At 46.4% G+C, this 15487-nt stretch overlaps 1 protein-coding gene across 4 annotated transcripts in view; it reads left to right on the plus strand.

Annotated features, from left to right (window-relative positions):
• The window catches only part of OCRL (OCRL inositol polyphosphate-5-phosphatase), a 60798-nt gene that overhangs the window by 19283 nt on the left and 26028 nt on the right, over positions 1-15487 (plus strand). For all 4 annotated transcript variants that reach the window (XM_075539517.1, XM_075539518.1, XM_075539520.1 and 1 more), the window contains exons 5-14: positions 4582-4692; positions 4997-5083; positions 5537-5657; positions 5741-5902; positions 6928-7029; positions 7597-7711; positions 9554-9670; positions 9774-9961; positions 12131-12242; positions 13750-13859. In XM_075539517.1, coding sequence (XP_075395632.1) covers positions 4582-4692; positions 4997-5083; positions 5537-5657; positions 5741-5902; positions 6928-7029; positions 7597-7711; positions 9554-9670; positions 9774-9961; positions 12131-12242; positions 13750-13859 — 1225 coding nt within the window. The remainder of the gene's footprint in view (positions 1-4581; positions 4693-4996; positions 5084-5536; positions 5658-5740; positions 5903-6927; positions 7030-7596; positions 7712-9553; positions 9671-9773; positions 9962-12130; positions 12243-13749; positions 13860-15487) is intronic.

Consider the following 15487-nt stretch of genomic DNA (forward strand, 5'->3'; position numbering starts at 1 on the left):
TAAATCATTCCCTGCTCCTGCAGAGGACCTAAGTAAAAGTTAGATGACAACGAAGGAAAGAAGATTATTCCAGGCCAAGGGAATGGCAGGCGCAAAGACCCTGAGTTGTACAGCTGTTTGTGTTGCTTTGGACTCAAAGCAGCCCCAAGCGACAGAGCAGAGCTGCCCCACAGGGTTTTCTTGGCCGTCATCTTCATGCAGCCACTGCGTGCCTGCAAACCGGCAGCCTTTAGGTTCATAGTCGGGCGTTAAACCGTTGCATCACCAAGACCCCTTATGTTGGGAAGAAATGGCAGAAGGCCTGAGTTCTTGGAATTGGGAAAGAGCCAGAGTGCCTGAAATACTTTGGGTGCCAAAGTAAGGCAGGCACGGACCAGATTAGAGAGGTTCCTTGCAGCCACAGTCAAAAGCAAACCCAAGCTCCCTGTCACCGAGTCCATTCCGACTCATAGCGGCCCTGTAGGACAGTAGTACTGCCCCTGTGGGCTTCGAGGGCTCTGACAACTCTTTACAGGGAGCAGAAAACCTCAGAGTAGCTAGTGGCATTAAACTGCTAACCTTGCAGTTAGCTACCCAAAGTGTAACTCACTACTCCACCAGGGTTCCTGAAAGCACAGTGAGGAATCTGCATTTTTCTATCATAAAAATAGGGAGCACATGGAAGGTTTGAGGCTGGTGTGCCTCAGAGAGAGAGAGAGAGAGAGAGAGAGAGAGAGAGAGAGAGAGAGAGAGAGAGAGAGAGAGAGAGAAGTTCGCCGACTGCTTCAGTCGTTGACACAAGAGAAGTGGAGAGAAGCAGCAGCTGATTTGAGTGTAGAAGAGGGGGCTGAAGGAGAAATGCGGGGCGTCCGGCAGGAATGTGCTTGGTAGGGCCATAAGAGACACTGCAAGCGCAATAATGTTTCTTGGGGCTTGGGGGTGGGCAGTCAGGTTATAAATTCAATTTGGGCCATCTTTAGTTTGAGATTTCTTTGAGCAAGCGAGGTGTCAATGTTAAACTGGCAGGTTGAACATGTGCATGTGAAGCTGAGAAGAGAGGTCTAGGTCACTAAGAAGTTGCAGTCTCAGAAACCCATAGGGTGTCTAATGCAGTTGCTATGAGGGACTCAACTGGATGGCAGTTGGCTTTTTATTTACCCCAAAGAGCATATTGTACTATGAATTGTAATAATAATGGCAACAGAATTGACTCAATGGCAGTGAGTTTAGTTTTGGTTTATCCTTTATGATTGGGTGGGGCTGTTGGCTGGGCATCAGGCAGTTAACCTCAAAATGGGCAGTCTCAACCCACCAGCTGCTCCTTGGGAGAAAGATGAAGCTGTCTGCTCTCCTAAAGAGTTGCAGTCTTGGAAACCCACAGGAGCAGTTCTAACTCTGTCCCACAGGCTCAGTATGAGTCAGAACTAAGTCGACTGGGTTGGGTGTGAGTGACCCTACAGGACAGAACGGCCTGCTCTCCTAAAGAGTTGGAGTCTTAGAAACCCACAGGAGCAGTTCTAACTCTGTCCCACAGGCTCAGTATGAGTCAGAACTAACTCGACTGGGTTGGGTTTGAGTGACCCTACAGCACAGAGTAGAACAGCTCCGTAGGGTTTCTGAGACTGTAAATCTTTCCAAGAGCAGACAGCCTCCTCTTTCTCCCGAAGAGCTGCTGGTGGGTTTGAGCCACTGACCTTGGCAAATACAGCCCAGTGACTAACCCACTGTGCCACTAGGTCTACTTAAAAATAAGGACCCCCAACCTTAAATTATATAGAGTGAGGGAGACTGTGGCAGAGTTTTCATCAAAGCTGGGGAATGCTGTTCTCTGGGCTCAGCCTGCTTTGGGCACCACTGGTTATCAAGTTGCATGCACATTAGGCTTACCGGGAAGAGTATTTTAAAGACTACCAGTACCTACCGATTCCCCTAGCTTTTCTGTTTTAATTAGCCTGGGGCAGGGCAGGACTCGTGTTCCATAAAAGCCTCTCTGGTGATTCCAAGGCACCCATAGTGAATTGAAATGGGGAAGGGGCTAGTGTCCAGAAATGTTGCAATTATAGGGAATTGGAGGTCCAGAGGGTGTTGAAAGGGAGAAAAAGAAGAGAAGATTGGGTTGCGGGAGGCATTTGTCTTCTTCGCCACCCAACATGGTGAGATAGCATCCTATGTTACTTTGTAAGTCATTTCTGGAATCTTCTGGCCATTAAATGGGTACGTTTCAGTTGAGTTTTGTTTGGTATGTGCTACAAATATATCTTTCAAGGACTGTGAGAGAGAGGCTGTGTTCTCACTCTTATTTATCAGCTAGATACTCCCCCTTTTTTCAAGACTATTAAGATAAATTATCTGTGAAAAGGAGGCCTTGTTATTCTCTGAAGTCATGCCCCTTGTCTCTTGAAGGCTGCTTCTCAGGGACACAATCTTTCCCCTTCCTCACGAGTTTTCTTATCTCTGGTCCACTTGGGTGCTTTCTCTTACATTTCTCTCTCCAGTTCTTCTGGTCACTACTTTTATTTTCCTTTTTCGCACACTCTGCAAAGAGAAAAAACATTGGAAGTATAAAGGGATTATAGAAAGCCTGTCCATCGGAAGACACTACGACTTTCACTTACCTGGTGGCATGATGGGTTAACATGTTGGCCTGCTAGCTACAAGGTCAGCCATTCCAAACCACCAACCACTGAGAGGGAAAACGACCGGGCTTTCTATTCCCATACAGATTTACAGTTTTGGAAACCCACAGGGGCAGTTCTCCTCCTGTCCTATAGGGGCTCCATGAGTTGGAATTGACTCTGGCAATGAGTTTAATTTTTAGTTTGGTCATCAATCATGTAACCAAAACCTCTGGTTTGTCTGGGACTTTCCTAGTCTTAGCATTGCAAGTCCTGTATCCCACCCACGCCTAGCCCTCCCCTAGGTCCTAGCAAGACTGGACCAACTGATCCCTCTAGACTGTTGAGTTATGTAAATGTTAGGTTATATTATCTGCCTTTTGCCCAAATCAGTTAAACTGATCATATAAAAGAGGGCATGCAATCTTGAGTCCCCATATCCAAACAGAAGAGAACTATACTCACTGCCATCAAGTCAATTTCAATGCATAGTGACCCTGTAGGACAGTGTTTCTCCTGTGAGTTCCTGAGACTGCAACTCTTCACGGGAGTAGAAAGCCCCATCTTTCTCCCTTGGAGTGGCTGGTGGTTTCGAACTGCTGATCTTGTGGTTAGCAGCCCAGCATGTACCCACTACATCACCAGGGCTCCTGATGAGAACTATAGGTCATGAGAAATGGGAAGATAATATGTTATGCGAGGAGGCTTGAAAAATCCTGTGGGAAAATGGAATTCAAAGACAGTGGAACTCTTCCATGAACTTTTCTAAAGACCCCTGCACACATCAGAAACGAAAGTTCTAGATAACTGCACTTTGCTGCTCTTTTCCATCTTGGCTGTTACTTGATAATAATGGATAACTGAACAGCTACTGGACGTAGCTCATTACAGTGCTGGCAAGTTTGTTCAAGACTTGATGTTTTCACTTGTGATAATGAAGTGTAGAGGCATCTTTTCAGAATACTCTGGACCAAGCCCATTAGCCATTTTTGAAATTGAATTGGTCAGTTCATCTACCCTGGTCAAATGCATACCTGTGAGCAAGTCATTGGACTTCCTTTATTTTCCACACTTCTACCCACTGCTGTCAAGTCGATTTTGACTCAGAGTGACCCTATATAGAGTCCCTGAGATGGTGAATCAGGAACAGGCAGCTTTATCTTTCTACCAAGGAGCAGGTGGCTGGCTTGAACCGCCAACCTCACGCTTAGCAGCCCAACACTTATCCAACTACAGCATCAGAATGCATTCTTCAGATATTCTTAATCCGTAATCTGGATTTATAAGGGTAGGAATTTCCAGCCAATGGATGGAAGTGGGGAGGGGTGGTTGGAAACTTCACCGACTTTGGAGGCCCTTGCATTAACATCTATCTCAGCATGAACCAGTGACTTGAAATCTACCTGAGGCACCGTACTATGTGACGGGAGAAGGAGGCAGGGCCACTCGAAGAGTGGCAGCAAGGCGATTAGAGAGAGGCCTTGCAGCTGAAGTGGCTCCCTGGTGATGACAAGAGCGATTTGTTTTCATGTCACCGCCCAGTAGGAGGCAGGGGCTTTAGGACTTTGGTAGGCAAAGGTGGCTGCATGCTAAGACTCGGTCCTCTAAGATCACCCCATCAGAAGTGGGCAATCAGGAAGCAAGGGTGACCATTGTCAGCCTCACAAAACCTGTTTTCTCTTCCGCAACTGAGAGAGGGGTCAAAAGTAGGAAGCGGATAGATTCAAGGTCTGCTTTGTCACTCTTGGGTTGCTCATGGACCAGCTCTAGCAGCATTAGCGTCTCATAGGTTTCCTTCCCACCTCCTCTCCCCCTGGACCAACCACGCCGAGTCCTTGGATCGCCTGTACTTACGGTATATATATTAGAAGTCTGCAGTAGTTATGATCTAGACCTGGGCCTGTTAGACTGCTAAGTTGAGAGTCCACTCACAAGAAAGCATTATGATTCACAGCTATTTGTGTGTGTGCGTTTCTATTCTTTTTAGGTGGCTGCAAAATTCGGGTTCAGGGGGACTGGACCAGAGAACGCCGCTTTGAAATCCCTGATGAGGAATACTGCTTGAAGTTCCTCTCAGAGGTCCTTGCTGCTCAGGAAGGTGACTCAAGCCTTAGCAAAGGACTTAACCTTTTCAGCTTAAATACGGGTTGTTGTTTTTGTTTAGTTTGGGGTTTTCCCCCTTCAGAGATGAACCTCGAGTTAGATTAGGGAACAGGCCTATTTAACTTTCAAGACAATAGGAGGCAATTTCCAGATCCTTCAAGGTCATGGCAGGCAGATTTTTCGTAGACTTTTCTGTGTTACATTCAAGATTGGTGCTAGTCTCTGTGTGAATGGTTTTCGGTTATTGTAAACTCAATGACAGGATCCCCAGTTCCTGACCACGACCCTTCTCTCTCCAGCTCAGTTACAACTCCTTGTTCCAGACCAAAAGGACTCGTCCAGCTGGTATCCGAAATTAGACCCAAAAGAACAGCCTGGTTTTTCAGGTACTGGAAAGCTCCTGGTTCTCTGGAGGCTGGGAGCATTACAGAATCCACAGCTCTGATCTGGACAGGTGACAGGAGATAGACTTACAGCAGCGTGGCAGGGCACATTGTCCTGCGGAGTGGTTTTAACTCGCTCAGGCCTCTGACTGACGGGGACTCGCATGCCTCTCTGTAGCGTGATAGCTCTTAGATTTGTGCAACAAGTAAGTGAGGCCTTACGCTCAGTCCTCAAGAAATGCTAGCCATTCTTATTCCGGCCCCAGAATCCTGTAACCCACTGTTCTCGGTATTATAGCAGTGCTAATTTAGGGACAGGTGTGCTTTCTCCCTGAGGGAACTCGCTATCGTCCTTTTGATGGCTTTTTGTTGACTAACAACCCTAAGGAAGTCATCTACCCCATCGACCAGATATATTGGTGGTTAGCTTTTCCCCCCTCCACCTCACCCCTGCAGGGCTTCTTGGATTTGAGGATAACTTTTCATCTATGAATTTGGACAAGAAAATCAACTCGCAGAATCAGCCTCCAGGGACTCATCGGGAGCCCCCGCCACCGCCCACTTCCATCAACAGAATGTAAGTGGCGCACCTGAGATGCGTTTCCCACGCAGAAGTCTGTTCTCTGCAGCCTTCCTGTGGAATTCCGTATTGTTTGTCAGGCTTCCCCGGGACAAAGAAGCCAATAGCAAGGAGCAGCCCAAAGTGACCGACACCATGCGGAAGCTCTTTGTGCCAAGTAGCCAGTCTGGACAGCGAGAGGGTTTCATCAAACACATCCTGGCAAAGCGGGAGAAAGAATATGTCAACATTCAGACTTTCAGGTTGGTCTCTCTCCTACCACTCGAGGAGTAGATGTTGTACAGAACAGCCTCTTGGCACCGAAGTCGTTGACACACTTGAGAATCACAGCGGGAGGACACGAATGACCACCTGACTCGAGAGCTTGTCTTCATGCTGCCAATATAGTGTATATCCCAATCCAAGACCCCCACTCTTGATACCACACCTACTCTTGTTTCTGTCTACACTTAGAGAACTAGAGCAAGCTCTGCGCACGTGCCATAAGCATGCATGCACATGTCTCTGGCCTGCTGGGTTTCCCCCCAGCAAATATTGAAATGTAAAGTCAACCGTCACCATTAGGTCCAACCTTAACTCTGTTGCACTAAGGAACACTTCACCCATTGTCCTCTTTGGATCGGGAGGTCTAAGTCCAAGATTCCAGTTCCATCTGTTAGTCCATCATGCCTCATTCGCTCCAGCTCAGTTATCACTAGATCCCTGTGCTGAAACCTCCCGTTCCCTCCAAGCTCTGTGGCGGTTGTATTTGTTTGTAAATGATTGAGACCGTCACGAGTTTTCTCGTCTTCCTGCCTTAATTGTGTATCTGCGTCATCAGAATTTCCTACACAAGTGTCCTACTAGCCTTTCATGCAGTGAGTGTAGTTGCTTTCAGCTACAGCTCCACAGAGGACTCCACATTCGAGAACCTTACAGGCCAAGGAAAACACTTTCCCATCCCCATGCTCTTCTCTCAAGTCGGAATCTGGATGGAGTTTAATTGAAAGGAAGTGTGGGAGAGCAGTTAAGTCTGTTTTTAAATAGAAGTTTCATTTGTTTCTGTAAAGTCGACATAACAGTGACATTTAGAAAAACTAAGCTCACTGCTTCTGTGTTCTAAATGCAAGGTTTTTGGGTTTTTCTGTCTTGTTTTTTCCCTTGGGTTTTTTTTTCCGGTTTGTGTTTAATGTATGTGGCCGCTCATTTTGAGGAATGATGTTAGCTTGCATCAAAGTGACAAGAGCAAACTTTGTTTCCCTTCTGTTTTGGGGGGATCGTGCATTAGATTTTTTGTCGGCACGTGGAACGTGAATGGTCAGTCTCCAGATAGTGGACTTCAACCTTGGCTCAACTGTGACGCGAACCCTCCTGACATCTACTGCATTGGGTAAAGACCCCTTCTGGCACTCACAGCGGGCTGTCTGCTGGGTATTCGTGGTGTGTTGTGTACTTGCCTTCTCTTCCTCTTGCTCTCGCTCTTTCTGTACAAAACCATCTCATAGAAACTTAGGGGGCACCCTGTGTTAGAGTTAACCTGTGGGGCCAAGTTGTGGACTCAGAAAAGAACAGTGGCTGTAGTGATGTCAGGAAGCATGGAACACTCTGAAAACCCACAGAGACTGCAGGCCAATTCCAACAAAGGTGATCTCTAAGCTAGAATAGCAGCTCTCTGCTGACGTCCCTCGGGGCGTAGATGTTTGGAGCTTGTTTTTTATATCTCCAACAAACCTGCTAGAGGGGAATCTTTCATTGCCCTTACTGATCACAGACCTGCTAGAGGGGAGTCTTTCATTGCCCTTACTGAACTAAGGAATTCTGTAAAAAAATCTCAACATTCCTTCCTCACCTCAATGCTTGTTGTGATGTGTTTTTTTTAACCTGATGTTTTAGAAAAAGGGGCAAGAGGTGATTATTAGGGGATCTGTAGACCACTTGCATCCTCTTGTTTTCTCAGATTCCAAGAGCTGGACTTAAGCACAGAAGCATTTTTCTATTTTGAATCTGTGAAGGAACAAGAGTGGTCCTTGGCTGTAGAGGGAAGCCTGCATCCTAGAGCCAAGTATAAGAAAGTAAGTCACATGTCAACGTTGCCTTTGGTGTATGCCTCTATAGAGCTCACTGGGACCTAATTCCATTATGCCTAACTTTTTCCCGCAGAGCAATTGAATTGAATTCTTCCTTGTATGGAATACTGGGATAAAGTAGATAATTCCTTGATATCTCTTGCTTAGGGAAAACTTTACCCGAAGCTTTCCCATTCCATATTTTTATTGTTTAGATGGCTTTTAAGAGGAAGGTAAACAAAACAAATGTTACTGTTTTCCTCTCATTGATTAATGCAAAGGCATTATCTATAAGGTAGCTGATTTGTCGATTGGCATGTTCGGCATTGAATGTCCAACTGAAAGGCAGTAGAATTTGAAGGAGTTCGGGTTTGTGAGGGAAGGTGGGAGGGGGAAGAAATGGGGAGCTGATATCAGGGGCTCAAGTGGGAAGAGAAGGCTTTGAAAATGATGGCGGCATATGGGCAAGGTGCTTGACACACTGGCTGAATGTATGGATTGTGATAAGAGATGCAAGAGCCCCCAAGAATAGTAGTTCATACAAGATTTTGAAGTCGTTCTCAAGTGGGTCGTAAGTCCCGAGGAGGAGACTTGGCTCTAGCAAGGGCAGCCAGCTTGTTGGTCTTTAGGAAGCATGCAGGACGAGCATTTCTCTACGTGGAGAGTTGTTTTCATTATAGAGCTACAATCCTGAGCCCTTTCAAAGACGTAATCTGACCCAGTGGTTTTTGCCTAGAGCTCCTAATAATTCACTTTGGTAATACAACTCCGGCAGATAATATGCCTTACATGTAGGTTCCTGACTACGACCTATTTCAGCCCTATCTCGGGCTCAGGTTCACAAAATAAAGATAATCAAAGTTATTCATCAACAGATGAACGGATGGGTAAATCAAATGTGGTCTAGTCACATAATGAGGAATGACGTTCTGATACATCCATACCCCATCGATGAAGCTTTCAAACATCATGCTGCGTACAATATGTCAGACTCAAAAGGACGAATGTGTGGTCCCGCTTAAATGAACTATCTAGATTTAGGCAAACGCCTGGAGTATTAGCAGGAGGTGGTGGGAGGAGGAAAGGGGGAAGCATTGCAGAAGGTGCACTGGGTCTCTGTTAAGGGAGATGCAAGCAGTTATTGGTGGTGGTTGTACATAGTGAACATAATTAATGTGGTTGAATTGGACATGTGAAAATGGTTGAAATAGCAAATTGTGTGGGGGGGGGTACCACAATAACATTTAAAAATGGATTGTTTTACAAATTGAGCTTGCTTAAAAAGAAAATTTGAAATGAGAAATTATAGAGGAGCAGTTCTCAACTTGTGGGTGGCAGCCCCTTTGGGGGTCGAACAACCCTTTTACAGGGTTCACACAATTCATCACAGTAGTAAAATGACAGTGATGAAGTAGCAACAAAAATAACTGTATGGCTGAGGTCTCACCACCAATGAGGAACTGTCTGAAAGGGTTGCAGCATTAGGAAGGTTGAGAACCCCTGCCCTAGAAGGCGAGATGGAAGAAACAGCCTGTGAGAGAGGCTTTATCTTAATTGTTTAGACGTTTCCTGTTCCCTCCTCCTGACAGGTTAGGACGAGATTAAAATAATGGATCTAGGGCTTGAGTGTATTCATTGTCCCTCAGGACCTTTTACTTTCAGAGTCAGACTAGAGCTTCGCCAGAGGGTTTTGTGTCTTCTTGATGGGGGCCCCTGGGGAAAGGAGAGCATTTGGATTCCGATTTGGGTAGCATTTCTAGCTTCTCGGTGGAAAGTCCTTTGCGGGAAGTTAGATGTGTGGCAAAGAATGGTGTTCATATGAGCCTTCCTGAACTCCCTGGATTGCAGGTTCAACTAGTCCGCCTGGTCGGGATGATGCTTCTTATATATGCCCGGAAGGACCAATGGCGATATATCCGTGATGTGACGACTGAAACCGTTGGAACTGGAATCATGGGGAAAATGGTGAGCTAACCTAGGACATGAGGTTTTCTCTGGTGTATGCCCTCGTGAAGTTCAGTTGCGACTTGTGTCTCCACACTAACCGCCGCTCAACTCCTGTCCACAGGGAAACAAAGGTGGGGTGGCGGTGAGATTTGTGTTTCACAACACCACATTCTGCATCGTGAATTCCCACCTGGCTGCCCACGTGGAGGATTTTGAGAGACGGAATCAAGATTACAAGGACATTTGTGCGCGAATGAGTTTTGTGGTGCCAAATCAGAACCTGCCTCAGCTGAACATCATGAAGCACGAGTGAGTCGTTAATCCTCCGTCGTCGACTAAAGAGGATAAGAAGCGGCACCGTGTGGAGACCAGCTGTGGAGCCCCTTGGGAGTGGGGAGGGAGGCGTTAGCGTTTAGCAACCCTAAAGAGCAGTGTTTGAGGAAGAGCAGACACATTGAGGCAGAGAAACGCGATTTGACGTCCCAGGGAAGGTTAACGGGCCATCTAAAGCACTGCGAAGAGGGGGCCGGGTCGTCATTCCATTTTTTTTATAAAAGAGAGTGCTTGTTATCCATGTATCACTTTTTTACACAAATAACACGCAGGCTCCACATTTATTCTCTCGCCCCCACCGCCAAATGCCCTCTGACGTATTTTAGGAAGCACACTATACTGATATTTTACAACAACAAGTTAAAAGAAAAGCAACAATTGATGTAGTGTGTTTAGAAGAAATACCTTATGAGGAGAATGTGGGGAACAAGTTGGCAAAGGACAATTTTATTCGTGCCGAAATATTGTAAGAAAAGATTATAATTAAAAATCCCCCATTACTTATTCTTCACTCTCCCCAGTTAAGCCCCTCTCCCCAAGGAAACCCCCACGAACCACTCAGTGTGGACGCTGCTAACTCTGGGCTGTCCAGTATGGCAGCCCAGAGCCACAGGCATGTGGTGAAATGAAGCTGGACTCTTAAGTGTAAGTTGTGCAGTGGATTTCAAAGACTGGGTAGGAAAAACATGTAGAAGAGCTCATTTTTTTAAATGATAATATTTTGGAGATATTGGGTTACATAAACTTATTTTTGGTTTTTAAATTCTAGAAGGAAGATTTAGAATTTCACTTGTGACTTGAATTGTATTTTTTAATTGTATTTTGATTGAGTATAATAACTTAGGTCTATGATGCACACACTTGCTGTTTATGACCGTAATATCCTATTTCTTGTGGATATCTTTCCAAGGCAGTAACTAGAGGTCTGTAGTCTACTTTTTCACACCTGTGAATCATTAACAATTAGGGGCAAGGGGTACTTAGAGACATGGAGTAATGGGATAGTATGAGTGAGAAATCACGAGAGTCGACACAGAAATCAGTTGAGGAAAGGACTGGGTGGTAGCAGACGATTAGATGTAAGGAAATTAACCCTAGTCATTTAACATCTTGGGGGGTCACGTGAAATACACGACTTGAGGTGGGAATCGATAGGGAAAGCAAACGATCCTTTAAGGGTAGTAGCATCGAGAGGTGATTGAGGACAGGGCAGGGAAGGGTATTGCTGGCTGACTGTTTTCTGATTATGCCAACAATTAGCAATGTCCTGTTATTCTGTGTCGCTGTGGTAAAGTCAAAGCATCGAAATTTATGGTCATCAAATTGCCCTGAGTGAGTTTCCATAAATGTCTTTCTCTAGGATACCATGATCTGCATGTTGTATTTGGAATCAGCAAAATGACCCATTTGGAACTTGAGATAACAAATGGGAGAATCCTGTGGGGTGTGAGAATTTCAGGGTCTTCCTCTATGGGGTCCTTCGTACCTCAAGGGACCTGTTATGGCGATGGAAAGCCTGGACCACTTGGACTGCCAATGTTGGCCAGGGACAGACAGACAGCTTGGCGACACTGGCGAGTCCTGGGCTATTTGCTAGCAAGCCCAACATGAGAGAACTCTGGTTCAGACCATGCAGACTGTAGCAGATAGCCTGCAGAACTTCAGTGTTCCGGGAGGCAGAAACCGTTCCCATTCTCCACCCTTACAGGCCTGGCAAGCAGCCCGGCAAAATGTTGAAGGCACTCCAGCAAATAAACGCCACACTTCCCCATCAGTCAGTTAGCTCCTTGGTTCCGAAACCCATCCAGATACTGTATTTCCCCTTTATGTTTTTTGTGTATGGGGTGCCTATTTCTTCCACCTATTTTACCATCCATGGTGGATCTAGAGTCCCGCCACGAGTCAGCATCAACTGGATGGCAGCGAGCTTAGTGTTTTTGTTTTGTTTTTTTGGAGGGCATTATGTCTAGAGGCTGTTTGCTCCCCAAAGGGTAAGTTATAGCCTTAAGTTCCTGGTCAGATGGTTACTTCTTCTTTATAAGTTAGCCATATTTTTATTCTCTCCCTCCTTCTCTGATTGACTCCTTTGTTGTTGTTTTGGTGTTAATTACTGCTATTTCTGTGTCTTTATTTCTTGATTCTCAGTGTTGTCATCTGGTTGGGAGATTTGAACTATAGACTGTGCATGCCTGATGCCAATGAAGTGAAAAGTCTTATTAGTAAGAATGACCTGCCGAGACTCTTGGAATTCGACCAGGCGAGTGACGTTTTCTTGTTATGGGAACTTTCCCAGATAGCAGATGAGATGGCTAGGGTTGTGAGGCCGGCAGGAGGAATGTGTGTGTCTTCCTCCAGGAAAGGATGGTAAGATCATAATGGTTTTGCCGTAACCATGTGACTAGAGACTTAACACACAGTAGGTCTTTGGCTGGGAGATTATGCATGCTAAAACGTGATTATAATAACTTGTTCAGACATTTAGAGAAGTTAGAGAATGGGTGGGGTTAATTGGAGAACACTTCCTGGAGGAAATGGGACTTCAGTGATGCTGATGTGGTTTGGCAGCTGGAAGGAGGAAAAAAATATTGTATGATTACTTGGCCACCGAGCAACAGCTTAGAGGTAAAAGCGGGAGGTCTCATGAGGGGATGGGGCACCACGGAAGTTTGTCTGGGATAAACAGCACAGGCGATGGCCTAATGGGAAAGGATAGCTACACTGGGGCTTGCTGAGGGGATGCTGAGAGATGTTAAGCCTGTGGGGAAGCCTTGATGCTGTAACATTTATAAACAGACTGCCATTCAATAATCTTGTTTTCCATAGAGGAAACCCTGGTGGTGTAATGGGTTCCACCCACAAGGTCAGCAGTTTGAAACCACCAGCTGCTCCACAGGAGAAAAAATGAGACTTTCTACTCCTGCAAAGTATTCAGTCTCAGCAACCCACAGGGGAAGTTCTACTTGGCCCTAGTCAGAATTGACTTGATGACATTGAGTTTGGGGGGTTTGTTTTTATTTTGGATTTTGTTTTCCATATATTTGGGGCAAGTGCATTTGCCTCAAAAGCTGGTATGAGATTTGAATTCTTACTGCAGGGTGTGGCTACTATCTTGTAAAAATGAATGCTTATTGGGGGCAAAGTTTTTACTTGATTCAAATGTTGTTCCATCTTCATGTGAATCTGTTTGACCTTTGGACGCTGAGATTCAGGTGTTCTCCAGTAGGCTGGCTCTGGTAGTGAGTGAGCCTCCTCTCATGCTTGTGCCCCTGCCCGCTGAGGTTGGCAGATTCATTTCTTGGCATTTCTTCCTCCTTCCTGCCTTCAAAAAAGGCACAGTTGGAATAAGTGCTGACTCTTAAATAATGCTTCTAAAACATGTGAATAATTCAAACCAATCTCTAACTACTCACTGTGTCTGGCTTTTGTGATTATCCATTCACCATTTGTGTGCTTTTTAAAAACAATGCGCAGTGGTTCCAGTCTGCTTTCGGGGGAAGCCTCGATGATTCAGGTTTCATTTCCCCAGTACCCCTGGGCACCGTTAGTGCTGAAAGGCGGGGGGATGTGCTGGTGGCGAGTATCCCATGTGCAGGGAGTTTAGGTGCCAGTGGGAAAGCCAGCATTTTGTCAATAAGCTCCGGCAGCCTCACTGTCGTAAAATCGGTGCAATCAGACAGGAATGGAACGGGAGCCCAACGACCTGCTTTTCAGTTCTATGACTATGGTATTGCCCTGCTCACCTGTTGCTGCTTTTTTATCTCCAGTTAAATATTCAGCGTACAAAGAAAAAAGCTTTTCCTGACTTCATAGAAGGGCAAATCAAGTTCATTCCCACTTATAAGTATGACTCAAAAACCGACCGATGGGATTCCAGGTAAAGTCGCTACGAACCTTCTCATAGAATCTGTGAAGGCCTGGTCTTTTTGCTGTCCTTGCATAGTGATAAGGGCCTAGCAGCTTTTTAGGTCATGCCCCCAGCAGATATAGCAGCCCGGCGGCTCAGCACTATTCCAGAGGAGGGGGGTTGGTTTAGTTTGGTTTTTGAAGTTTGTGGTTATGAGTATACACATGGAAGCATTCACCATCCATCGGATACAATTCAGTGACAGTAAGGACAGTCTGAGAGGTGCTCCCCCAGGCTCACTCTCCCTTTCTGAGTCCTTCCTCCCCTGTTCGCATCACCTCGCGGTTCCCGTCCAATCTTTCAAGTTGATGCTGTCCGTTGGATGCTGTAGAGATAGTTCTGCCAAGTGCTCAAGGCCTGAGGCACCCGTTCTTTGCTAGATGTCTAAGCTATTGGTTGGTGGTCTGCAGACTTGGGCAGGTGGGGGAGGGGTGAGTGTGTGTGTGTGTGTGTGTGTGTGTGTGATATTTTTTATTTCGGGAAGAATGCAACAGTTGCTAATCCATGCATACTCCCTGGTGGCTTGTTTTAGGAATGAGGTACGTACAATACACGTCTGAGCTGGCAAGGTTTTCCAGGCTACCCACAGTACCTTACTGTGAACACGGCACAGGACTGGGCAGTGTTTCATTCTGTTGTGCAGAGGGTCACGATGAGTCAGAACTGACTCTACGGTCTTTAACAACAGTTCCTTACCTATGGCTCTATTCTGCCCACCTCATACCCCCAACTACTTCTCAGCTATTGAATTCAAGAGACAGAACAGTGAAAACCCTCAAAAGCCTCCGCCAGACCCTTACAGCATAGTGTCCCCCCCATCCTGAGGACCTGTTAGAATTTCCTGGGGAGCTATTAAAAGTTCCGTCACCTGGATGCCAGCTCCACCACAGCCAGCAACTGTTCCCCAAACCTCCCGGTGCTATCCCTCTGCCAGGAGGGCCCTGGTAACAGTTTGTCTTTCAAGGGTTCCTGGTAGTGCCGTGGCTTAAGCACCACGCTGCTGACCAGGAGGTCAGTGGTTGAAACCTACCAACCATTCTGCAGAAGAGAGACTGTCTGCTCCCACAAAGATTTGCAGCCTTGGCAACCCCTTGGAGCAGTTCTGCTCGGCCCTACAGGGTCCACTATGAGTGAAAATCCACCCTCCCGCAGTGGGTCTGGGTTCTTTATGTTCTCCCTAACATGGCTCTCTTGGTTTCCAATAGCCCCCAGCTGGCTGAGTGCAGGAACCTTTAGCTCCCTTGAGCTCTGAGAGCACTAGGAGTGGGCCAGGGAGGACTCGGCTTGCATCCCTGTGCTCAGAGGCTGCTGATCAGCAGCGGGAAATTGGCACCCATAGCTCCTGTACACCACACCACCCGCCTGACTCACAGCCAAGTGCTGAGCGAGTGGTATTTGTGTCAGAGTCTGGCTGTAGGGGTACAGGGTGCTGCTGCTTACAGAACTGTCACTAGGCGCTCTCCTAGCCAAAAGCAGGGCGGCTGGGGAAGGAGAAGTAGCTGGTTCTTTGAGAGAATACACGAGTAAGGCAGGAAGCGTTCCTACCGCACTGGCGGAACCTTTATCAAGCCAGAAATCTCAAAATGCGAAGGGTTTGC

Source organism: Tenrec ecaudatus, chromosome X (genome assembly GCF_050624435.1).
Source record: "Tenrec ecaudatus isolate mTenEca1 chromosome X, mTenEca1.hap1, whole genome shotgun sequence".
Classification (NCBI taxonomy): Eukaryota; Metazoa; Chordata; class Mammalia; order Afrosoricida; family Tenrecidae; genus Tenrec; species Tenrec ecaudatus.